The sequence below is a fragment of the Anomaloglossus baeobatrachus genome, chromosome 3 (assembly GCF_048569485.1).
Source record: "Anomaloglossus baeobatrachus isolate aAnoBae1 chromosome 3, aAnoBae1.hap1, whole genome shotgun sequence".
Taxonomy (NCBI): Eukaryota; Metazoa; Chordata; class Amphibia; order Anura; family Aromobatidae; genus Anomaloglossus; species Anomaloglossus baeobatrachus.
In genome coordinates this window covers 185053200-185080022 of record NC_134355.1, presented here as the reverse complement: position 1 = coordinate 185080022, position 26823 = coordinate 185053200, and the positions used below count along the sequence as shown (strand labels likewise).

Sequence of the window (26823 nt, the reverse complement as noted above, 5' to 3'; positions counted from 1 at the left end):
ATAATTATTTTATAAATATTAATAATTACACAATAAAAGTAGGGTCCCCCCCAAATTGGATCACCAGCCAAGGTAAAGCGGACAGCTGTGGTCTGGTATTCTCAGGGTGGGAAGGTCCATAGTTATTGGGCCTTCACAGCCTAAAAATAGCAGGCCGCAGGCACCCCAGACGTGGCGCATCCACTAGATGCGCCAATCCTGGCGCTTCACCCCAGCTCATCCCGTGCCCTGGTGCAGTGGCAAACGGGGTAATAAATCGGGTTGATACTAGCTGTAAAGTCACCTGAGATCAAGCCCAGCAGTTTGTGATGTCATGGCGTCTATTAGATACCCAACATCATAAACTGTCAGTACTAACAAAAAAAAAAAAAAATCGACAAAAGAAATTTATTTGAAAAAACAGTCCCCAAAACATTTCCTCTTTCACCAATTTATTGTAAGAAAAAAAATAAAGGGGTCCCACGACGACTCTGGACCGTCTAGAATATCGGGGGGGGGAGACACTCAGGGAACGTATCCCCCATTTTCTAGGAGTGCGGACCCTTCATGTGAGGAGTGCGGGTGCAATGAATCTGCACTCACTCTCCCCGGGTCCACAGCAGCAGAGTCCATGTCGTAATGGTTGCTACCAAAGCTGCAATGCCCTGCTCATGAGGTAAGGGCATGCCTAATCAGGAGAACTACTGTAGAGGAAGCTCTGCTCACTGGTATATAGGTGCTCAGAGGTAATAATAGATAAAATTAGTGAGTAACCTTGGCACTCTAAATCTCCCAGACTAAGTCAGTAAGTCACAACGGATAGTAATGCAAAATCACTCTTTATTGGTCCGTATTAAGAAAAAAAAATTTTCATAAGCATATATGTTTTTGTCCAAAACAAGTTACAAATGACGTTTCGGCCTGAGCCTTCGTCAGATTGGACTTATCTGCTTGTAATCATGAAAAATGACAATAATCAGTATCACATAAGAGTGAGAGAACAATAACATAAACTCGAACAATGTAGAGGTACAATTGGGATGCAGCAAAAAAATTGCAACACAGCAAGAAATGAAACACATGATACAAATGTCATAATACAGTACAAGGACAATATAGTAATGACAAATATGGGGTCAGAGTAGGCTTAGACAGCTCTGGTACGAAAGAGATGTCAATCATAAAGTAACATGTGCAGTAGGTGTAGAGCTACAGTATGCATGGCAGAACTAATGGGTAGACTGACCATAGAAAAAGAACGGAGAAAAAGTGGATAAAAAGTGGAGAAAAAAGTGGAGAAAAAGTGGAGAAAAAGTGGAGAAAAAAATGGAGAAAAAGTGGAGAAAAAGTGGAGAAAAAGTGGAGAAAAAGTGGAGAAAAAGTGGAGAAAAAGTGGAGAAAAAGTGGAGAAAAAAGTGGAGAAAAAGTGGAGAAAAAGTGGAGAAAAAATGGAGAAAAAGTGGAGAAAAAGTGGAGTAAAAAGTGGAGAAAAAAGTGGAGAAAAAGTGGAGAAAAAGTGGAGAAAAAATGGAGAAAAAGTGGAGAAAAAGTGGAGAAAAAGTGGAGTAAAAATGGAGAAAAAGTGGAGAAAAAATGGAGAAAAAAATGTAGAAAAAGTGGAGAAAAAGTGGAGAAAAAAATGGAGAAAAAGTGGAGAAAAAGTGGAGAAAAAATGGAGAAAAAAGTGGAGAAAAAGTGGAAAAAAAGTGGAGTAAAAATGGAGAAAAAGTGGAGAAAAAAATGTAGAAAAAGTGGAGAAAAAGTGGAGAAAAAAATGGAGAAAAAGTGGAGAAAAAGTGGAGAAAAAGTGGAGAAAAAGTGGAGAAAAAGTGGATTAAAATTTTGGAAAAAGTGGAGAAAAAATGTAGAAAAAAATGTAGAAAAAGTGGAGAAAAAAAGGAGAAAAAAATGAAGAAAAAGTGGAGAAAAAGTGGAGAAAAAGTGGAGAAAAAGTGGAGAAAAAGTGGAGAAAAAAATGGAGAAAAAGTGGAGAAAAAGTGGAGAAAGAGTGGAGAAAAAGTGGAGAAAAAATGGAGAAAAAGTGGAGAAAAAGTGGAGAAAAAGTGGAGAAAAAGTGGAGAAAAAGTAGAGAAAAAAATGGAGAAAAAGTGGAGAAAAAGTGGAGAAATAGTGGAGAAAAAATGGAGAAAAAGTGGAGAAAAAGTGGAGAAAAAGTGGAGAAAAAGTGGAGAAAAAATGGAGAAAAAGTGGAGAAAAAGTGGAGAAAAAGTGGAGAAAAAGTGGAGAAAAAAATGGAGAAAAAGTGGAGAAAAAGTGGAGAAAAAATGGAGAAAAAGTGGAGAAAAAGTGGAGAAAAAAATGTAGAAAAAGTGGAGAAAAAGTGGAGAAAAAGTGGAGAAAAAGTGGAGAAAAAGTGGAGAAAAAGTGGAGAAAAAATGGAGAAAAAGTGGAGAAAAAGTGGAGAAAAAGTGGAGAAAAAGTAGAGAAAAAAATGGAGAAAAAGTGGAGAAAAAGTGGAGAAAAAAATGGAGAAAAAGTGGAGAAAAAGTGGAGAAAAAGTAGAGAAAAAGTGGAGAAAAAATGTAGAAAAAGTGGAGAAAAAGTGGAGAAAAAGTGGAGAAAAAGTGGAGTAAAAATGGAGAAAAAGTGGAGAAAAAATGGAGAAAAAAATGGAGAAAAAGTGGAGAAAAAGTGGAGAAAAAATGGAGAAAAAGTGGAGAAAAAGTGGAGAAAAAGTGGAGTAAAAATGTAGAAAAAGTGGAGAAAAAAATGTAGAAAAAGTGGAGAAAAAGTGGAGAAAAAAATGGAGAAAAAGTGGAGGAAAAAAAATGGAGAAAAAGTGGAGAAAAAGTGGAGAAAAAAATGGAGAAAAAGTGTGGAGAAAAAGTGGAGAAAGAGTGGAGAAAAAATGTAGAAAAAGTGGAGAAAAAGTGGAGTAAAAATGGAGAAAAAGTGGAGAAAAAAATGTAGAAAAAGTGGAGAAAAAGTGGAGAAAAAAATGGAGAAAAAGTGGAGAAAAAGTGGAGAAAAAGTGGAGAAAAAATGGAGAAAAAGTGGAGAAAAAGTGGAGAAAAAAATGGAGAAAAAGTGGAGAAAAAGTGGAGAAAAAGTGGAGAAAAAGTGGAGAAAAAGTGGAGAAAAAGTGGAGAAAAAATGGAGAAAAAATGGAGAAAAAGTGGAGAAAAAGTGGAGAAAAACTAGAGAAAAAAATGGAGAAAAAGTGGAGAAAAAGTGGAGAAAAAAATGGAGAAAAAGTGGAGAAAAAGTGGAGAAAAAGTGGAGAAAAAGTGGAGAAAAAGTGGAGAAAAAATGTAGAAAAAGTGGAGAAAAAGTGGAGTAAAAATGGAGAAAAAGTGGAGAAAAAATGGAGAAAAAAATGTAGAAAAAATGTAGAAAAAGTGGAGAAAAAGTGGAGAAAAAAATGGAGAAAAAGTGGAGAAAAAGTGGAGTAAAAATGGAGAAAAAGTGGAGAAAAAAATGTAGAAAAAGTGGAGAAAAAGTGGAGAAAAAAATGGAGAAAAAGTGGAGAAAAAAATGGAGAAAAAGTGGAGAAAAAGTGGAGAAAAAAATGGAGAAAAAGTGGAGAAAAAGTGGAGAAAAAAATGGAGAAAAAGTGTGGAGAAAAAGTGGAGTAAAAATGGAGAAAAAGTGGAGAAAAAAATGTAGAAAAAGTGGAGAAAAAGTGGAGAAAAAAATGGAGAAAAAGTGGAGAAAAAAAATGGAGAAAAAGTGGAGAAAAAGTGGAGAAAAAATGGAGAAAAAGTGGAGAAAAAGTGGAGAAAAAAATGGAGAAAAAGTGTGGAGAAAAAGTGGAGAAAAAGTGGAGAAAAAATGGAGAAAAAGTGGAGAAAAAGTGGAGTAAAAATGGAGAAAAAGTGGAGAAAAAAATGTAGAAAAAGTGGAGAAAAAGTGGAGAAAAAAATGGAGAAAAAGTGGAGAAAAAGTGGAGAAAAAGTGGAGAAAAAAATGTAGAAAAAGTGGAGAAAAAGTGGAGAAAAAAATGGAGAAAAAGTGGAGAAAAAGTGGAGAAAAAGTGGAGAAAAAATGGAGAAAAAGTGGAGAAAAAATGGAGAAAAAGTGGAGAAAAAGTGGAGAAAAAGTGGAGAAAAAGTAGAGAAAAAAATGGAGAAAAAGTGGAGAAAAAAGTGGAGAAAAAAGTGGAGAAAAAGTGGAGAAAAAGTGGAGAAAAAGTGGAGAAAAAGTGGAGAAAAAGTGGAGTAAAAATGGAGAAAAAGTGGAGAAAAAGTGGAGAAAAAAATGGAGAAAAAGTGGAGAAAAAGTGGAGAAAAAGTGGAGAAAAAAATGGAGAAAAAGTGGAGAAAAAGTGGAGTAAAAATGGAGAAAAAGTGGAGAAAAAAATGTAGAAAAAGTGGAGAAAAAGTGGAGAAAAAAATGGAGAAAAAGTGGAGAAAAAAAATGGAGAAAAAGTGGAGAAAAAGTGGAGAAAAAAATGGAGAAAAAGTGGAGAAAAAGTGGAGAAAAAAATGGAGAAAAAGTGTGGAGAAAAAGTGGAGAAAAAGTGGAGAAAAAATGGAGAAAAAGTGGAGAAAAAGTGGAGTAAAAATGGAGAAAAAGTGGAGAAAAAAATGTAGAAAAAGTGGAGAAAAAGTGGAGAAAAAAATGGAGAAAAAGTGGAGAAAAAGTGGAGAAAAAGTGGAGAAAAAAATGTAGAAAAAGTGGAGAAAAAGTGGAGAAAAAAATGGAGAAAAAGTGGAGAAAAAGTGGAGAAAAAGTGGAGAAAAAGTGGAGAAAAAGTGGAGAAAAAATGGAGAAAAAGTGGAGAAAAAGTGGAGAAAAAGTGGAGAAAAAGTGGAGAAAAAATGGAGAAAAAGTGGAGAAAAAGTGGAGAAAAAGTGGAGAAAAAGTGGAGAAAAAGTGGAGAAAAAGTGGAGAAAAAGTGGAGAAAAAGTGGAGAAAAAATGGAGAAAAAGTGGAGAAAAAGTGGAGAAAAAGTGGAGAAAAAGTGGAGAAAAAATGGAGAAAAAGTGGAGAAAAAGTGGAGAAAAAGTAGAGAAAAAAGTGGAGAAAAAGTGGAGAAAAAGTGGAGAAAAAGTGGAGAAAAAATGGAGAAAAAGTGGAGAAAAAGTGGAGAGAAAAAGTGGAGAAAAAGTGGAGAAAAAATGGAGAAAAAGTGGAGAAAAAGTGGAGAAAAAGTGGAGAAAAAGTGGAGAAAAAGTGGAGAAAAAGTGGAGAAAAAATGGAGAAAAAGTGGAGAAAAAAATGTAGAAAAAGTGGAGAAAAAGTGGAGAAAAAATGGAGAAAAAGTGGAGAAAAAGTGGAGAAAAAAATGGAGAAAAAGTGGAGAAAAAGTGGAGAAAAAAATGTAGAAAAAGTGAAGAAAAAGTGAAGAAAAAGTGAAGAAAAAGTGGAGAAAAAGTGGAGAAAAAGTGGAGAAAAAGTGGAGAAAAAGTGAAGAAAAAGTGAAGAAAAAGTGGAGAAAAAGTGGAGAAAAAGTGGAGAAAAAGTGGAGAAAAAGTGGAGAAAAAGTGGAGAAAAAGTGGAGAAAAAGTAGAGAAAAAAATGGAGAAAAAGTGGAGAAAAAGTGGAGAAAAAGTTGAGCACCCTTTGGTGCCTTTCATGTGGCACTAAGGGGTGCTTAGCTTTGTATTTAGCCAAAAAAATGAAAAAAAAAATGACGTAGGGTTCCCCCTAGTTTTGTAGCCAGCTAGGGTAAAGCAGACGGCTGCAGCCTGCAGACCACAGCTGGCAACCTCACCTTGGCTGGTAATCCAAAACTGAGGGCACCCCACGCTGTTATTTTAAATTAAATAAATAATTAAAAAAAAAAAACACGTAGGGGTCCCCCAAAATTAGATCACCAGCCAAGGTAAAGCAGACAGCTGGGGCCTGATATTCTCAGACTAGGGAGGTCCATGGTTATTGGACTCTCCCCAGCCTAAAAATAGCAGGCCGCAGCCGCCCCAGAAGTGGCGCATCCATTAGATGCGCCAATCCTGGGGCTTCGCCCCAGCTCATCCCGCACCCTGGTGCGGTGGCAAACGGGGTAATATATGGGGTTAATACCAGATGTGTAATGTCACCTGGCATCAAGCCCTGGGGTTGGTGAGGTCAGGCGTCTATCAGATACCCGACATCACCAACCCAGTCAGTAATAAAAAAAATAGACGACAAACACATTTTTATTTGAAAAAACACTCCCCAAAACATTCCCTCTTTAACCAATTTATTAGAATGAAAAACAAATCAAGGTCTGATGTAATCCAAGGGGTTGCCATGACGATCCACACTGTCCCAGTCAATGAAGAGCAGGATGTTCCCCATTGGCTGGGAGAGCAATGCAGTGACCTGAGCTAACATCAATGGGTCAGCCCAGGTCACTGCAGGGGATGACAAGTGCTGCTGTCAGCGAGGTACATTACCTGCGCTGATCTCCAGCACACTGACAGCCCCTGTCACTGAGTTCAATGACCGGCACCTTCACACCAAGTATCGCAAGAGGCCCGTGACGTCACCGCTAGTCAGTCTCGGGTCGGAAGCAAGAGGTGATGTGACAAGCGGCGGCCATGGAGGACAGTGACAGCGCTGAGGTCGGGATGGCGGGACTTCATCACCGCAGGTAAGCCGAGCGGGACCATGTGTGTGTGTGTGTGTGTGTGTGTGTGTGTGTGTGTGTACGTATGTGTACATGCCGCGGGCAGGAGGGGGCGGAGTGAGCTGAGCGGGGAAGTGTCTGCTTCCTGCACGTAACTAGGATAAACATTGGGTTACTAACCAAAGCGCTTTGGTTGGATACCCGATGTTTATCTTGGTTACCAGCTTCTGGCAGGCTGCCAGCGATGGCTCCTGCACGCTGTAGCTGTAAAAAGCCCTGCTTTTTGCTGCTAGAACCGTTCTCGAACGTATCTAGAACTATCGAGCTTTTGCAAAAAAGCTCGAGTTCTAGTTCGATCTAGAACAGCCCCAAAATCACTCGAGCCTAGAACTGGAGAACCTCGAACCGCGAACCGCGCTCAACTCTATTCAAGATATCAAACAAATCTACTTAATTGCACATCGCTTTTTCAAACTATTTTGCTGTTTATCCCATACTGATACAACATTATTTATTGTTATGGCATATTTTCCTTACGCAGAAACTATATTATGTTTGCAATCAACTGGGGACTTAATGAATTTTGACTTGTATATTGCAGTTGTATTTCACTAATTAATTGCTGCTTTTCTTTATATTTGAACATCTAGAAGTAATTTAGGAGCAGAATTTACTGGGGTGGTGTACCTTATACCTACAATTAAATATAATGATTATGTGGAGTTCTTTATTGTATTAATATTCAGCTTAATAATTCATTACGGTGAACTAATCTTATGTTCATTTATATTTCATTTGTAAATTATGTGCTGTAAAAATCTGAACACCATGCAAATGATGAATAATATGGACTAAATTATACTGATTAGCTGCATGCATCTTCTTGTCCCTCATAGAAATGTCTCTGATGTACTTTTTTGACTATTTTTTGATTCTTATTTGAAATATTATAATTAAAATATTTTTGCATGAATCTCTTGTATCCATTGTTTTATTATAATAATGATATTGTTGAGCATATATTTGCAATTGAAGGTATTTGCTAATATTATTCTTACACCTACTACATTTTGGGAAAAGATCTTGGACATGGGAATAACCCTTTAAGAGGACCGTACTTTTCGCCATATAATATACATATTTAAGAAATATAAACCACTTTCTTATACAACATTTGCTACTTTTACCAATGAAACTAAAAAGCTGAGACCAACTTTTGTACCCAAATACGTAAATGATGAGTGAAAAGTCATTTACCAGATCTCTTTGCCCAGCCAGTGATTTCCTCTTGCAGACGCTCGAATAGAAAGGTTTTCATCTAGTGTATATATAATTATATATTTATAATTCTTGTTATTTTCTTTTCTAGTGATCCTCTTGCATTGACATCTCCATTACGATGTGAATTTCCTAAGAAGCAGGACAAACCAAAACCAAACAGTAGGTGATATATGATAAAAGTATGATCATTGACTGTCCCATACCTGGATACCCAACTAATCTCTAGGACAGGTGTTCAAATTTGTAGGGGTAGTGATGGGCGGACCCAGACTGTAAAAGTCCGGATCTGCTTGGGTTCAAAAGTACCCGAGCACCGACCCCGGAGTTTTCAGGGAACTCTGGGTAACGATTTGGGTCTGACAACTCAGGAAATTAAAATAAATAAAAGAAAAATAAAGAAAAAAAAAGGAAAGCAGGCTTGTTATACTTACTGAGTTTCTCGTGTGGCTGTATACTGCTTCTGGGCCGCTCATACTACTTTTGAGGCTGCTTGTTAGCCTCATGCAGATGCACTGCTACCTTCAACCACTGACAGTCACCGTGTCTCTGATTAGTTGCAGTCAGATGCATCGCCACCCTGTGTAACAGTGTGTCTGACTTGTTTCAATCAGAGACGCTGTCTGTGTGTGTATGGTGTACTGCTGGAAGGGGGGGAAACAAAGGCGCAAATAGGGTTTTACCCGGTATTAACCGTATATATATGTAAAAAGATACACTCACCTGGAGCGGTTGTGCCAGTCACAACCCCTTTTAAAGCATATGAGTGTCCGCGTGGTTCAAGCAGCGGCCCATTTACATGATCTGTCCAAGCATTGCACGATCCAACACAATAAAAGTTTGGACTTCAAGATTACTCCCATTGAGCAGATTGGTTCTTTGGTGCATAATAGACCAGAGACACTTAGTCGTAAAGAGACCTTCTGGATACATAAACTCAATACCTTAAACCCATTTGGTCTGAATGAAGTAGCGGATCTTTTTTATTAGTTATTATTAATTCTAATACATTAAAAATATTTAAAATTTTTAAATTTTATTTTTGCAAATTTTTCATGGTCCTATATGTATATTTTTACCTTTCTTATTATTAATGCATATTATCTTTCATATTATATATTATTAATGTTCATATTCAAATCATATATTTTTATGCGTTTTATACCTTTTATCATATATATATTTTTTCATTTTTTCATCCTCATATCATTATATACTAAAAAGGCTTTGCTATGAGTGTGATGAACCCCCGCACTTCCACTTCTTATTTTAATTTTATTGCTTTCTATGGTGTAATAATAATATTTTGGACCATATACTCATAATGTTTTACATAGTTTTTATTCAAAAGTTTATCCCAGCGCGTTTCTATGTATTACAGGCATAGTTTTTATTCCTTTCCAAAAATTTTTTATATCGTATATTTTTATAAAATCAACCATATTGTTATGTGAGACATTTCCTTTTTCACAGCGTAGGTATCCCGAGTAGAGAATTTTTGTTTTATATGTTTTAAATTCTCCTGCACCATTTTTCACACTCAGAATATCGACTGTACCCCCCCCCTTTTTTAAGACGTTGTACATTCACACATGTACCTTCTTTTGGTTCCCACGGCTTGAACTTATTTCACCTTTTTCCATAGAGAATCGGTACAGTGTTTTGAAGCTGGCCCTCTCTCCGGTCTCTTACTTTTCAGCAAATAGTCTTTAGGTTGTTAACACAAGTTAATTGCACAATTTCCCTTATCATTCTTCTTCACTATGGCACCTATAGTAATTCCCCAAACCCATTTCCCCCTATAACCAGACAATCTTTAAAGTAACGGATGTTTACTAACCCCCTGTGTACAACTCAGTGCTCAAATTTCTTGAGTTCGAGAATCACATGTAATATACACATCTGGTATATTGACACGCTCTAAGCAACTAAGTAGTCTACTTATATATGTTTATTGGGCGATAAAAATCTTTCAACCTTACATTCGCATTTACTTCATTTCTTAGTGTAGCAGTAAGCACTCTGTCTTTGTATTTATGAACACGGATGGAGCCTGTTCTTTCCTCAGGCTTTGTTACTTTGAGTCACTTTCACCGTGCCTTCACGCATGCGTACTTCTTCAGTTCCCACGGTCTGAACTTGTTTCACCTTTGTTCCCATTGAGAACTTGCTCTGTGTCTTCGTGCAAGCGCCCTTCACGTACACTATCCCCTGCTTTCTAGGAATTCTTTCAACACTTCGAGTATCTAAATTTCAAACGTAATGCACACCCCTTTACAGAATCAGTGAACCCAAAAACATTTATATATACTCTTTTCCCCACTAGGTGATTCATTCATCTGTTTCCCTTTACAAATAGTCAGCTTTAGCGTCATGGATGTCCACTAATCACTTAGTGCTCAACTGAGTGATCTTAAACTTTTGAGTTCGATAATCGCTGTAAGCACACGCACCTGTCATCATATGGACGCGCTCTGAAAAACCAAACAGTACATATTTTTATGTATATTTTTATTGGTTAATGGTTTCCCAGTTTTATTCCATGCTACTTACATATATTTTATTCATTATATATATATTTTCTTTCAATGCTCCGATATATGCTCTGTGCTCAGCAGTTAATACTCCTCCTCTGCATTTTTCACGTGCCCATGAGTCACTCCGTTACCATGAGAGCATTGACGTCATAGCTAGTAGTATGGCGATATGAACTCCTCTATAAGTAACTGGTCTGTGTACTATGCATGTATTTCTCTTTTCCCTGAAGAAGGAGACGGCTTATGTCTCTGAAACGCGTTGGATGCTGTATTAAAAGAGATTTTTAATTTAACCTACATCCTGACAACAGTGGTTTCTTAGCGCGGCTAAAACCCGATTCTCATATATATGTGTGCATATATATATTTTTCTACTGTGTATGGTGTAAAAATAAATAAAAAAAATGGTGTAGGGTCCCCATATATGGTGTAGGGTCCCCAGCAAAGATAAAGTATACGGCTATACGCTGCAGCCTCCAGCCCCTCTTGGTTGGCTGTGTATCAAAATAAGAGGGACCGCATGCGGCTTTTTTAAAATGACTTCAATAAATAATTAAAAAAATGGCATGCGGTCCCCCCAGTTTTGATAACCAGCCATGATAAAGCTGGGGGGTTACGTGTGTGTGTATGTGACAGTACTTCAGAGTCTGAGATCTCCAATTTTCACCATGTTGCGCCTGGTACTGTACTGTCCTGATTGCACTTTAGAATGAGGAAACTACACCGGCTTTTGCAAATAGCGTCCTTTTCATAAAAGGCAAAACTTGTGAGCAGAGTGTAACTTGTAACACATTCACCATCTTGATCTTTACAATACACCTTCTTTTCCAGAGTAAGAGATAACTGTTTGTTTTCCGCTACAGGGACACCAAATGAATAGGGAGACAGTTGGATCGCCTGCATCTTCCCAGATAGAGGGCCACATGGATCCATGTATGTTGCTATGACCACTATACACCAACACTTGCTTTACTGCTTTCTTAAAAAGAAGTAACCACCAAGTTTTTGCCCTATAAAATTGAGGCAGTGCCATAATGTCACTAGGATCCTGGTTAAAATGATACCTTTAGTTGAGAAATCCCAAGTTCTATTATAAAGCAATGTGGCACCCCAGGCGTCCGGTTGCCACAGTAGCGTTTCCCTCCTCACAGGGGGTGATGACATGCCTGGAAGCAAGAAGGGGGTCCCCCATGCTAGGTAGCACTAACAGTCAACACTTTCCTAACTCCATACAAGAAGGGGGAGCTCTAAAACCCAGTTCATGGGGAGCTTCCCTATGCATTCTGGCCTGGGGGAGGGGTTAGAAACAGGGAAGAGCAGAGCAGAATCAAGCAGACAGTCTACAGAAAAAGCCTGGGGAACAGAGCAGCAGAGACAGAGCTCTCCCCAGAGCAGAGCGCAGAGACACAGGAACGCCAGAGTCCTTGGTTGTTCAGGTACTGAAGGCCTGGTAGCTGAATCCGGAAGGCAAGAGATTGCATGTCTCTAGCCATACACAGAATACCCGGCGGCACAGCAGCATATGAGAGCCCTGAGCAGCTACCAGAGAAGCACCTGTAAAAAGGCTTGCGCTGCCTGCCATACGAGTGAGAAACAGTACAAACACCAGGAAGAGGGCCGCAGCATAGTTTAAGCAGCAGGGACCTACACAGGACAGTGCAGAAGGAAGGCCTCCGAACCCTGGCTAGCTGGATCCCCAATTGCTTCCAGGCTGCCCGGACCTCCATTAACATCTGAACCAGTTTCACCGGCCTGCACCATTCACTACCAAGTAAAAAGGTAAAGGAAACTACAGTCCCTGTGTCATCCAGTTATTGCCTGCATCTTCGGTCCTGCACCCCAATGTTAATTCCTCCATCATAGACTATACCGGTTGTCCTGGGACCCTGCTCCACCTGTGGGGAGCTGTACCATCATTGCTGCATCACCATCTGCCCCAGTTGTCCCATCCTGCAGCGTCGGCCATACATTGCCAAATACCACAGGTGGTGTCACGACTCATCCCCCTGTAAATATCCCTCATTTAAATGACACCGCCAGGGTCACGGAATTGGGCCCTGCCGCAGTGACCTCCCAATAGAACCGGCTCGGTTCCGAGTGCCCCACGGCTCTGGTGGGTGTGTCAGCAATCTTTGTCCAAACTTTCCAAAATGACATAATTTGTTCAGAGGCTTGAGCATCAAGACTTCGTGGGTTGGATCCTATGTTATCATTCCTCCTCTTGCCTTTCTTCCTTTCTTTATTTAAATTTTGCGCCACCGACATTACCGTTGTTGGCGGCGTATGTGCATTGCTATTATGACATTGTCGTTGTCTTCAATAGAATGGTGCTAGAAACAGTGCATGTGCGTACCAAGATCTCCAGACCCATTTTATTGAAGACACTGTGCAGACGATTATGAGTGGTGGAGGCGCAAAATTTAAATTAAGAAAAGGAGGCAAGGCAGGATGATGACCCGACCCACAAAGTCCTTCTCTGATGCTCAAGCTTGTGCACAAATTACATTATTTTGGAAAGTTTGGACAAAGATGCTCTGCAATAAAGCCTTAGATTTCTCAACTAAAGGTGTAAATTTAATTAGCATCCTAGCGCCATTATCGAACTGCCTCTAGTTTATAGGGCAAAAACCTGATGGTTGATTCCTTTGAAGGCTAGTTTCACACTTGCGTTGAACGGCATCCGTTGCATTGCGTTGTGTGATGGATGCAACGGATGTGTTGCATTTAGTGGCACAACGGATCGTACAAAACAACGGAATCTTTTTTTTTTTCTTTTTTTTTTTTCTTTTCTTCTTTACAGTTTTACCGGCGGCAGACTATTGTGAATGATCAGATGATCGCTTACAGCAGCCGGTCGCCGGGTGATCAGCTGATCGCTCACAGCAGCCGGTCGCCGGGTGATCAGCTGATCGCTCACAGCAGCCGGTCGCCGGGTGATCAGTTGATCGATCGCTCACAGCAGCCGGCCGTCGGGTGATCAGCTGATCGTTCGGCTGCCGAGAATGTGTGCGGGGGGCGAGGGGCAGAGTGTGGGGTTGGTGGAGCCGAGCGGGACCATGGCGCTGAGGACGTCAGTGCCGCGGGGACTGCATGGCTGGGTACAGGTGTCTGTGTGTGTGCGTGTGTGTACATGCAGACTGCGGTAGGGGGTGGAGCCGAGCGGGGAAGTGTAGGGCTCCCTGCACACATAGCCAGGGTAAATATCGGGTAACGAAGCAAAGCACTTTGCTTGGTTACCCGATATTTACCTTGGTTACCAGCGTACACCGCTTAGCACTGGCTCCTTGCCAGGGTAAATATCGGATAACTAGGCAAAGCGCATTGCTTAGTAACCCGATGTGTACCCTGGTTACGAGTGCAGGGAGCCATAGAGAGCATGCGCAGCGAAATCCTACGGATTGCGCTGCTCAAAAAACGTTACATGCTGCATTCCTTCTGCCCGGCGGAAGCAACGCAGCGTCGCCCAGCAGAAGCAACGCAGGTACTTCACTCGCAATCCGTCGTCCATACAAGTCTATGGGAAGCAGCGGAATCCGTTAACGGATTCCGCTGTTTTCCAAAACTGCGGATTGCAACTGAAGGAAAACAACGCAAGTGTGAAAGTACCCTAAGGCCGCTCATAGAGCCAATACACCTTTCTCAATGTCCTCAGCCAGGCATTTCCTTTTTTCTCTAAGATCCCCTCATGGCTGGCAAACACGCATTCCTTCTTTCTAAACTCTCCTTGCAGGAGTCCCCAACTCACCTGAAGTACTCTCCTTTGTAACAGTTAGATCTTCATGCCTTTACTTTATTGTATGAGCCAGATCTTCCACACCACAGATTTCAATTTCCTTCACTTTTATTACTTCCTTTCACACTGACTACACTGCTACCAGTAACTAGCCTCTTGTTGGTGCCCTGAAACTCCACCCGTTCCCTGGCTGGCTATTAACACTGTCTTCCCTGACCATAGAATGCCATGGCCCATGGGGGGAGCACAACAATGTTGATGTCTTCAGGAAGAATGCGGCAATCTGTCCACTCCCTTCTTACATTACCCTTACAGAGAACATATCCTAGCAGCTATCATCCAAGTCCTTCTTTTAGCAGTGTTCTGTTTTCTAAGTACATGAATTGTGACATACTAAATGACTTTAACAAAGACATTTATTGCCGATGCCATGTTTTCACCTAATATATCATTTAACAAGCATGAAATAAAATCACTTTGCCTTTTAGAAAAAATTAAGATAGAAAGTAAGGAAAGCCAGTGTTGGAATGGCCTAAGCAGCATGTGGACATGAAATGTTCCAAAGGTTTTGGCACTATAGACATGGAAAGACTTTACCAGCCACACACATTATATTTCATAAATCTCAGACTGCGGCTTCTGCTTGAGCAGCTCTCCATATAATGAAAGGAATACACTGGTTCTGTTTTACAATTCGTGTGTTTATTTGCAGAGATACATGAGTTTTGTGCGTGAGATCATATTCAGATTACTAGTTTGGAAAACATTTCATCTTCTGAAAAGCATGATGTCTCTTATCTACAGTCTATGCCAATTAGTGTCTTTGAGTTAGTGTTACATATGCTTTCTTATAAGTGGATTTTTTTTGCCTTATGTACATAAAGCTTAAAACGTCTGTCCTTTTAAAAATAATTTTAATATGTGCTGACACTTACTAATAGAAGCTTTTTTCAGTATGCTTGCACCCCTCCAATCTATCCTTAACTCTGCAGCCCGCTTAATCCATCTCTCCTCTCACTATTCCTCAGCCTCGCCACTCTGCCAATCCCTTCACTGGCTTCCCATTGCTCAAATACTCCAGTTCAAAACATTAACCATGACATACAAAGCCATCCACAACCTGTCTCCTCCTTACATCTGTGACCTAGTCTCCCATGGAGGGTAGATATGTATCACAAAGGTAATTAATAGAGATGAGCGAGCAGTAAAATGCTCGGGTGCTCGATGTTCGGGTCGAGCATTTTGAAATGCCCAGGTGCTCGACCCGAGCACCGAGCTCAATGTTAGCCTATGGTATACCCGAGCATTTTTCCGGCGGCAATCCCGGCCGTCTGGAAAAATAAAAAATGTCACAAATGTATAACAACAGTGCTCAAATGACATGGGAGCAGCATGGGGAGACCCCTGTAAGCATTTCTGCCTCCCATGTCACTGCTGTGAGCAATGTTGTCTTTGTGTTAGGGGGAGGAAGAATCCTGTGTTCCTCCTCCACCATGTGACATGCACTTTCGCTTAGTAGCATATGTGCGGCAGCTTCTCTCTGCCTGTACATTCGCTGCTAAGCGAAACCAAAAGTGAATAGTAGAAAAAAAAAATTAAAATATCATATTCACCTGTATGCAAACTCCCGGGACACGTCCGATCACTCCAGGACCTGCCGGTAATCAGCTGATGCGGTTACCTGATGGCATCAGATGATCGTATAAGTCCAGCGGTGAGGCCGGCTTTTTACTGCCCGGCCGGTTTAAACAATCAGCTGATGCTGTGAGGTGACCGCACCAGCTGATCACCGGCAGTTCCTACAGCGATCGGACGGGAGTCTGCACGGGGTGTATAGTTTTTTTTTTCTACTGAAGCATTAGCTGATTGTATAAAAGCCGTTTATACAATCAGCTGATGTGTCATGTGATTCAGGTTCTTGAACCTGATACATCTGATCGCTTTGCCTTCCAATAAACCGATCAGATGATATTGGGTTCGGATTGGACATCGCGAGACCTTCGACCCAGGACTACGGTGGACGGGGGTTCTTTAGTTCAATAAAGATGGAGTCACTAATTGTGTTGTGTTTTATTTCTAATAAAATAATTTTCTCTGTGTTGTGTTTTTTTTATCTTTATCAGAAGTTCATGGTGGCTATGCCTAATATTGGCATAACACTATGAATTTCGGGTTTAGGGCCTTCTGATAATACACAGCTGGCCCTAACCCCATTATTACCCAGCAAGCCACCTGGCACCAGGGCCACTGGAAGTGTTGGCAGCTGCGGACTGCAATTCACAGCAGGGGGGGGCTCAGAAAGGTTGGGCCAACCTGTGCTGTGTATTGCCATCCCCAACTGCCTAGTTGTACCTGGCTGGACACAAAAATTGGGCAAAGCGCACATCGTTTTTTAATTATTTCATGAAATTCATGAAATAATTAAAAAAAAAAAAAAAAAAAAAAGGGCTTCCCTATACTTTTGGTTCCCAGCTGGGTATAAATAGGAAGCTGGGAGTTGGGGGCAGCCCGTACCTGCCTGCTTTACCTGGCTGACATACAAAAATATGGCAAAGCCCATGTCATTTTTTTTAAATTATTAAAACATAAAAGAAAAAAACCCAAACACATAACCCTAACCCAAGGGTAGGGGGTAAAAAAAAAATGCGTGGGCTACCACTGCATTTTCTATTGCTAGCTAAGGGTAACCCAAGCAGCTACTGGCTGTTAACCCCTACTGCTATTATCAGTGTGTTATCTTCACTGGCAATGGAAAATCCAGGGAAATCCTTTTTTTATTTTTTTCCCAAAAAACTAAAAAAAAAATGACGTGGGCTTCGCCATATTTTTGTATGCTAGCCAGGTACAGCAGGCAGAAACGGGCTGCCCCCAACCACCAGCTGACCTATTTGTACCCAGCTGGGAACCAAAAAGATAGGGAAGCCCATTTTTTAATTATTTCATGAATTTCATGAAATAATTAAAAAAAATTATGTGGGCTTTGCCCAATTTTTGTATCCAGCCAGGTACAACTAGGTAGCTGGGGATTGGAATCCGCAGCGTAGGTTGGCCCAAGCTTTCTGGGCCTCCCTCCCGCTGCGAATTGCGGTCCGCAGCCGCTCCAGAAAATGGCACTTTCATAGAAGCGCCATCGTCTGGCGCTGTATTCAATTCTTCCAGCGGCTCTGGTGCCGGGTGGCACGCTGGGTAATAAGGGGTTAATACCAGCTTTGTTTTACAAGCTGGTATTAAGCCTGAGATTCTTAATGGCAGGCCAAGTTTGACCTGGCCATTAAGAATCGCCAATAAAGGGTTAAAAAATGACACCACACAGAGAAAAAATACTTTATTATAAATAAATACACTGACACACTTAGGGATTCCATCTTTATTACTCCCTCTCACCCCTCCATGATCTTGGTCTTCTGATTTCTTCAACCCATGCAGCTCTGCTATATTACACAGCACAGGGAGGAAGAACGTTCCACCCCGTGCTGTGTAATCGAGCAAAGGCTGCGGCGGGTTGGTAGGCGGTGACGTCACTGCTGCCACCATTGCCATAGTAACCTACTGAGCGGGTTACTACTGCAACGGTGATCTCCGATCAGCTGATTCCCGGTTCTGCTATTCAGCGGCTCCTGCATAAGCCACTGATAAACAGGGAGTTAACTCCTGCGGCTCCTGCAGGAGCCAGTGCATAGCGGCCTCGGTAATCAGGTGATCGGAGATCACCAATGCTATAGTAACCTGCTTGGTAGGTTACTATATCAATGGTGGCAGTTGTGATGTCACGTCTCCTAGTACCTACACTACCTACACACTAAATCTGTCCCTAGCACAGCAGCACCTCCCCCTAAACTAGCTGACTGTTAATCACACTGCCGAGCACAGCGCCGTCAGCAGTCATATAGAGCTGATAACGCTGTGCGACCAGCCAATCACTGTAATGCCTCAGCCCTGTTGGTTGTGGCATTACAGTGTGCGACAGCCAATCCCTGCATGTGGGCTGACTCTGTAAATACCGCCCACATATAGGGAGGGAGAGCCGAGCATCTGCCCAAGCATCTTGCCGGTACTCGGAGCTCGCCGAGTATACCGAGCACTGATATGCTCGGGCGAGCACTGAGTAGCGGCGAGCATGCTTGCTCATCCCTAGTACTAGTTAACCTCAGTTATATAATCCCGGAAGCAAGCTCCAGTATGTATAGTACAGAGCGTGTTAATAGAGTGTGGCAAGGGCCTAGTTTATGAGCAGTCAGAGAGATGAGTGGGACTGGCTGCTCACATATCCCCACCCCGGGCATGGTATGGGGGACATAAGAAAGTCCATGAGAAATCATTAGCTGTCTGTGTGTGTGGAGGTAATAAGTCCTTCTGTGTGAAGTATCCATGCTTGTGCAGTGCCCCACGGGGCAGGTGGTTAACCTCGTTGCTGGGCCATTGAGGGTCGGGTCAGGCGATGTAACGGGTGGCCTTGTCTGTTGCCCCAAGGGGTGCAGTAAATGAAAGGAAAGCAGTGTGATTGGGGAAAGTTTGTTGTGACACCACCTGTGGTATGCAAGTAGCTGCCACTGCAGAATTCCTCGCTGCTCCGGTTTCAGCCTCCTCCTGTCAACCAAGTCCCACATCCAGGGCATACCAGCCCGCTATCCCCTGTGCCTTGTATATATAACCTGGTCTCCGGGGTAGAGATCCCGGCCCGGATGGCCCCGCTGGAGGTGGGATTCAACATCACACTGGGACACAAACACTTCCTTGCTCAGCCCTGGCTCCGAAATGAACTCCCACCCCCGCTCAAGGTCAAACTGGGTCAAAGTACTTCTGTGCAGCGGGCCCCGCTCAGATGGATGGAACTGGTGGGCTCGCTGCTTTGCTGCCAGGTTTCAGGTCTCCACTGCCAGCTTCTGCTCCTGTCGCCGCTGCTCTTCCGTGGCCAGCTGAGTAATGGGGTTTGGATAAGCAGTCCAGTGTGTTGTGGTCTCCCAGCTTAGCTGAGACTGTCCCTTTTCCCACACCAGACCGGGCAGGGGTTCCTCCGGCGCCTCGGTGCACGCCTCAGCTCCCTGGGGCTGGTTGGTCGTGAACGAGTCTGCCGCTTCTTGGGAACTGGTCACCGGATCCTCCGCGACCTGGGGAGCAGTTGTCAATTTTTTAGCAACCTCGGGTGCAGTTGCCGGATCTTCCGTGACCTGGGGGATGGTCACCAGTACTTCAGCAACCTGGGGGTGGTCTCCGGGTCTTCAGCTATCAGAACGGTGGGTGCCTGTTCTTCTGCAACTAGTGGGGTAGCTCTTAGGTTCTCGGCAACTTCAATGGCGGCTGCTGGGTCTTCAGTGGAGGATGGCTGGTGGTGGGAGGGATCCCGGAGGGTGTCACAGGTTGCAGTGGTGACTGGAGTCTCAGCCTCCTCCACCGCAGACCCTTCCTTTGACATCTCCTCATCCAGGATTGGTGGTAGCTGTTCCTCATAGGCCTGCATGGCCCCCACCATCCCCATCATGGACGCCCTCCAGACATGAATGACACCCAGCTGAGCTTGCTAAAGCTTCTGAGTTACCCGCTTCACTTCTTCCTCCATTTCCCGGTGTGCCCCCTTGATGGCCAGCGTATGCCATGACTGACACCCTGCACCTTCGGTGGGCCTGGTACGTCCGCTCTCATGCTCTTCCAACTTTCGACTCTCTTAACTCTCCCCTCTCTTCCGGTCTTTAGGAGAGTTTGTCCACCCACATTTTCTATTAGTTTTGTTTCTCCTCCTGGAACATGGGAAGGGGCAGGCTCAGGCTGTCGCGCCACTTTGTCCCGCCAGCCCACGAAGGGCGGGCACACCCTGGCCACTTGTTGTCTTCTAATTGCCTTTGAGGGGTAACTTTTTCAAATAAACAGTCCAAAACTGGGTAGTCCTTAAGGCACACATTACCTGGTTAAATAGGAACGATATCCTGTTCGTGACGCTAAATACAGCACCCCATGGGGCAGATGGTTAACCTACTCGTTGCCGAGCCATTGAGGGTCAGGTCAGGTGATGTCACAGGTGGTCTTGCCCGGTTCTGTTGCCCCGAGGCGTGCAGTAAATGAAAGGAAAGCGGGGTGATTGGGAAAAAAATTTCGTGACGCCACCTGTGATATGCGGCCAGGGAGGGAGCTGCCCCTGCAGAATTCCTCGCCGGGGCAGGTGTTATGGCAGCAGGGATGGTGTCACTCCCCAGAGGCAGAGCGGGCCCCGGGTGGATGATGAGGGTCATAATGGCGGTCAGCGCCTAAGCACGAGGTGCCGACGCCGGTAAGGACGAGCCGACACAGTCTCTGCGGATTCAAGGTGTCTTTACTCACAACTTCAGTTGCCAGCCCCATAGTACTGGTCACCACAATGATGGGCTCCAGCCGATCCCGGATCCGTGGGAGGTCAGAACCGGTTCGGTAGTCTGTGGGCCCTTCTTTGCTGCACTTTGTAGTGTGGGTCCCTGTGGCTTGAAGCACTTAAGAGTCCCTTCCGTACTAGGTAGAGCACTGTTCCCTATGCCAGTAGCGTGGATCCCCTTGAGTCTGACCGTTATCAAGGCCCTGGAATCCTAGGTGCCACTTGGCTCTGGAAACTTGTGTGGTCGGAGAAGCATAGAACCTCTCCGTCCTGCAGAATCTGATGGGGCCACTTGGAATTACACCATAGTAGGGTGCTGCACCCTGAACTGCGCTGGCCCCGGGGGAGCTGACACGGTATCCTCCACAGTGACCATTAAACTCCTATGTTCCACAGGAGCTACCGGGAAGCACATCCACTCACTCTCTCTCCTTTATTCCTGTATGTGTATCCTAACTCCCCCTGGTGGCTGCGCCTCCCCTCACCCAGGTTCTAAGCTAGTGGACTGGGGCCCCAGTTGTGATGGCATCCTGTAAATGCCACACTGTAGGTAACCCCTTTGGTACCCGACCCTAGCCCAGTCCCCAGTGGGGAAGGGGCAACTCAAGTGTGTATGTGGTTGTGTATGGTGGAACCAGCATCGACCTCCCTTGAATCCATGATCAGTACTACACCCCGGTTGAAGTGCAGTACCCTGTGACGACCAGAGCCTCAGGGGCGCCACACTTGGACTTGTATGTATGATGCTAGTCAATACCTACGGGTAATTCAGAAGGAAGAGTAGTCAGATAAGCCAATATCAGGTAAAAGGAGGACTCATAGTGGATTCCAGGAATTTACAGAGGCGTAGTCAGTTAACTATCTGGTTTCCAGGAAGGCAGGTAGTATGTATGAAATCAACTGAGATGTCGTCAGATCACAATCTGAGGTCAGAAAGGCATGTAATGAATAAAGGGAGCCAACTGAGATGAGGTCAGGCAACAGTCTGAGGTCAAAATACCAGGAGGTAACCTCAAATACAGGGAGCAAGCATAGGGGACTCAAACAACAGTCTTGGTTCAGCAAACAATCATCACAACAGACAGAGGTATACATAAAAAAGTGTTACTCATATAGAATGTGCAACTTGCAGGGTTCTGGGAGAGGTTGCTCAGTAAAGTGTCACACAGTGTTTGGCTATAAAGTCAAGGAGTGTCATGGCGGCATTTAACGCTGTTCACCCTGCAGAATCTGACACTCCATACTAAGCCTCCTTTGGTGCTGCTTAGTTATACAGTCAGACTTGTGTGTTGAACAGTTGTGCTCTCATTAGTGATTGGGCTTGCAGGACTTAATTTCTGCTAACCTGCTGGTTATCTCTTGGATGATATGTTATGGGAAACCTATCACAGTGACTGTCTGCCTTTTTAAGATGGTGGATACTGTCTACTCATGCTGACTATAGCTTTTGCTAAACCGGGCCGTGTGCTGTTGTTTCACAGTCCTGCTGATGATTGTATTACTTTGTGTGTAGAGTTGTGGAATTCTCCCATTGCCTTATTTCAGAGTCAGAAGGAACCATAGCTGAGTAAAAACATACAGTATTTAATGTAAAGTACTACCAATGTAAGTAACAAATGGAAATGTATAAAAAACAATAAATGCATAAAACCAAAGAATGTGTAAAGCTGGGTTCACACACAATGATAGCGACAATGACGTCGCTGTTACATCATTATTTCCTGTGACGTAACAGCGACCTTAGATGATCGCTAGTAAGCTGTCAAACATGTAATTATTAAGCAGCAACGGAGCAGCGATCATAGCGATCTCGACGGTCGTTGTGCGGTGTCACACGCTTCACTATGCGACGACTCAGACCTTGATAGAGGCGTGGTGTTTACCCCTAGACATGTTTTGCGTTGCCTCATTTCACGCCCCTCTGTTCCGATTAGTGATCGCTACAGCTTCTTTGTGCTGCCTTTTTTCACGCCCCTCTATTCCGATTGGTGATCACTACAGCGGCGCTTGATTGGGTGACCGTGCCAAACAAAGGAAGACGCAGTAGTACTTTCATTCATTCTATTTCATTTCATTCAGATCCACAAAGAACGACACACTAGCTGCACCAGACAGAGAATCTACTACGTGGAACAAAGAATGGAATTTAAAGAATGAAATAACTGTAACGCCTTCGGCAAGGTACCCAATTGGAACGCTATTGTAACCACCAATTGGAGTTGTAGGGGCCCTGCAAAATACTCCGCAAAAACACGCCCTTGTCCTGCCTTCAGTCCTACGTCACTGCCTTCAGCGTCGTCGCGGCCGTCGCTGCTGAGGTGTCAAACACAAGGATGCTGAGCTTATCATCATGGCGCAGCGGGATAGCAGCGATCAAAAAATGACCTGGAATATTCAGGAGCGAGCAGCGATTTCGCAGCATGGGTCTGATCGTTGTTATGTGTCACACACAGCGACGTCGCTGTTGAGGTCGCTGCTACGTCACAGAAAATGGTGACTTAGCAGCGATGTCGTTGTCGTCGTCGCTATGTATGTGTGACACCACCTTAAGAAAGGACAGAGCTCTATTACCTTAACCAAATGGATTGGATAGCAAGAGTCAACAAAAACAATACATAAAGAATTTCAGTGTCCTTTGATGGATATATTAAGAAGGGAAGGCACTTACAGTTCATAGTATTGCTAAATATGTGTGGGAGATGGATGATGCCACTTACACTACGAGAAGGTCCTGATGTAGGTGGAACAGATCAGGGATCCTGTATCTGATCCGCTACTTCACCTCGAGCGTTGGTCCTGCTGATGTCTGTGGGGAAGCCAGTATGCTTCAGCTACGGGGATGTTGCAACGATTGTGGGGCAGATCAGGAATCCTGTGTCCAATATGCTGCTGCACTGCTGGAACTGAGGATGAAGACGATGAAATGCGTCGAAATGCGTCAGAGTCACCAATCCGCGCCAGCCTGAGCAATGCTTCCGTCCGGAGCGTCCTTAGTAGAGATGAGCGAACCGGTCCCGGTTCGGCTCGAGGTCGGTTCGCCGAACGGAGGTCCCGTTCGAGTTCGGCTCATCGAACGTTCGACGAACCGAACTCGAGCCAATAGGAAACAATGGCAGGCAATCACAAACACAGAAAAACACCTAGAAAACACCCTCAAAGGTGTCCAAAAGGTGACAAACAACTCACAACACATGGGAAAGTGACAAGGACATATACTCATGCGAAAACAAAAGAGCTGGACAAGGAAAAAGAGGAGGACACACAGATATATGAGTATATGCAAGGAAACATCAATTCCATTATTGTGCAACTTGAGCCCTGCTCATTTTAGGCTTCCAATCTGGATAAATTGCCTGAGCTCGCCACGTACGCCTTGGGGATCTTGTCGTGTCCTGCAGCCAGCGTTCTCTCAGAACCTGTCTTCAGTGCTGCTGGGGGTCTGCTGGCAGATAAGCACACGTGTCTGTCCACTGACAATGTGGACATGGCTCTCAGAGGACTTTTCTTCCCCTGGGTCATCCAGGGGACGGGAAAGGCACGCGTATTTTTGAGAGTGCTTCATGCAAAGCATCTTTTTCATCTTGAAAATTGGGTCAACTGATGCCAGTCAAGTGGGGTGTGTGTGGCCCAATTAGTGTCAACGAGGGAGACTGTGGTTGGAGTCCCCTCGCTGTGTTTCTAAAAGAACCAAGATGAACAAGTCATGGCTCTCAGAGGACTTTTCTTCCCCTGGGTCAGCCAGGGGACGGGAAAGGCACGCGTATTTTTGAGAGTGCTTCATGCAAAGCATCTTTTTCATCTTGAAAATGGGGGTCAACTGATGCCAGTCAAGTGGGGTGTGTGTGGCCCAATTAGTGTCAACGAGGGAGACTGTGGTTGGAGTCCCCTCGCTGTGTTTCTAAAAGAACCAAGATGAACAAGTCATGGCTCTCAGAGGACTTTTCTTCCCCTGGGTCATCCAGGGGACGGGAAAGGCACGCGTATTTTTGAGAGTGCTTCATGCAAAGCATCTTTTTCATCTTGAAAATTGGGTCAACTGATGCCAGTCAAGTGGGGTGTGTGTGGCCCAATTAGTGTCAACGAGGGAGACTGTGGTTGGAGTCCCCTCGCTGTGTTTCTAAAAGAACCAAGATGAACAAGTCATGGCTCTCAGAGGACTTTTCTTCCCCTGGGTCAGCCAGGGGACGGGAAAGGCACGCGTATTTTTGAGAGTGCTTCATGCAAAGCATCTTTTTCTTTTTCAAAGGGGGGTCAACCGATGCCAGTCAAGTGGGGTGTGTGTGGCCCAGTTAGTGGAAACGAGGGAGACTGTGGTTGGAGTCCCCTCGCTGTGTTTCTAAAAGAACCAAGATGAACAAGTCATGGCTCTCAGAGGACTTTTCTTCCCCTGGGTCAGCCAGGGGATGGGAAAGGCACGCGTATTTTTGAGAGTGCTTCATGCAAAGCATCTTTTTCATCTTGAAAATGGGGGTCAACTGATGCCAGTCAAGTGGGGTGTGTGTGGCCCAATTAGTGTCAACGAGGGAGACTGTGGTTGGAGTCCCCTCGCTGTGTTTCTAAAAGAACCAAGATGAACAAGTCATGGCTCTCAGAGGACTTTTCTTCCCCTGGGTCAGCCAGGGGACGGGAAAGGCACGCGTAGTTTTGAGAGTGCTTCATGCAAAGCATCTTTTTCATCTTGAAAATGGGGGTCAACTGATGCCAGTCAAGTGGGGTGTGTGTGGCCCAATTAGTGGAAACGAGGGAGACTGTGGTTGGAGTCCCCTCGCTGTGTTTCTAAAAGAACCAAGATGAACAAGTCATGGCTCTCAGAGGACTTTTCTTCCCCTGGGTCATCCAGGGGACGGGAAAGGCACGCGTATTTTTGAGAGTGCTTCATGCAAAGCATCTTTTTCATCTTGAAAATGGGGGTCAACTGATGCCAGTCAAGTGGGGTGTGTGTGGCCCAATTAGTGTCAACGAGGGAGACTGTGGTTGGAGTCCCCTCACTGTGTTTCTAAAAGAACCAAGATGAACAAGTCATGGCTCTCAGAGGACTTTTCTTCCCCTGGGTCATCCAGGGGACGGGAAAGGCACGCGTATTTTTGAGAGTGCTTCATGCAAAGCATCTTTTTCATCTTGAAAATTGGGTCAACTGATGCCAGTCAAGTGGGGTGTGTGTGGCCCAATTAGGGTCAACGAGGGAGACTGTGGTTGGAGTCCCCTCGCTGTGTTTCTAAAAGAACCAAGATGAACAAGTCATGGCTCTCAGAGGACTTTTCTTCCCCTGGGTAATCCAGGGGACGGGAAAGGCACGCGTATTTTTGAGAGTGCTTCATGCAAAGCATCTTTTTCATCTTGAAAATTGGGTCAACTGATGCCAGTCAAGTGGGGTGTGTGTGGCCCAATTAGTGTCAACGAGGGAGACTGTGGTTGGAGTCCCCTCGCTGTGTTTCTAAAAGAACCAAGATGAACAAGTCATGGCTCTCAGAGGACTTTTCTTCCCCTGGGTCAGCCAGGGGACGGGAAAGGCACGCGTATTTTTGAGAGTGCTTCATGCAAAGCATCTTTTTCATCTTGAAAATGGGGGTCAACTGATGCCAGTCAAGTGGGGTGTGTGTGGCCCAATTAGTGGAAACGAGGGAGACTGTGGTTGGAGTCCCCTCGCTGTGTTTCTAAAAGAACCAAGATGAACAAGTCATGGCTCTCAGAGGACTTTTCTTCCCCTGGGTCAGCCAGGGGACGGGAAAGGCACGCGTATTTTTGAGAGTGCTTCATGCTAAGCATCTTTTTCATCTTGAAAATGGGGGTCAACTGATGCCAGTCAAGTGGGGTGTGTGTGGCCCAATTAGTGTCAACGAGGGAGACTGTGGTTGGAGTCCCCTCGCTGTGTTTCTAAAAGAACCAAGATGAACAAGTCATGGCTCTCAGAGGACTTTTCTTCCCCTGGGTCATCCAGGGGACGGGAAAGGCACGCGTATTTTTGAGAGTGCTTCATGCAAAGCATCTTTTTCATCTTGAAAATTGGGTCAACTGATGCCAGTCAAGTGGGGTGTGTGTGGCCCAATTAGTGTCAACGAGGGAGACTGTGGTTGGAGTCCCCTCGCTGTGTTTCTAAAAGAACCAAGATGAACAAGTCATGACTCTCAGAGGACTTTTCTTCCCCTGGGTCAGCCAGGGGACGGGAAAGGCACGCGTATTTTTGAGAGTGCTTCATGCAAAGCATCTTTTTCTTTTTCAAAAGGGGTGTCAACCGATGCCAGTCAAGTGGGGTGTGTGTGGCCCAGTTAGTGGAAACGAGGGAGACTGTGGTTGGAGTCCCCTCGCTGTGTTTTACATGCTTTTAGAAGGGCATGACATGGCTTGGAGGTTGACTTTCAGCATCTGCAAACTGTTGCCTACCAAAATGCTGCCTTTCCAACACCTGTGGTTATAGACAATGAGGAACATACTGATGAAGATG

At 44.1% G+C, this 26823-nt stretch overlaps 1 protein-coding gene across 1 annotated transcript in view; it reads left to right on the top strand.

The window, feature by feature from the left end:
- WDR27 (WD repeat domain 27) overlaps window positions 1–26823 on the top strand; it is a 954066-nt gene that overhangs the window by 286806 nt on the left and 640437 nt on the right. The window contains exon 12 of the mRNA XM_075339621.1: window positions 7863–7933. Coding sequence (XP_075195736.1) covers window positions 7863–7933 — 71 coding nt within the window. The remainder of the gene's footprint in view (window positions 1–7862; window positions 7934–26823) is intronic.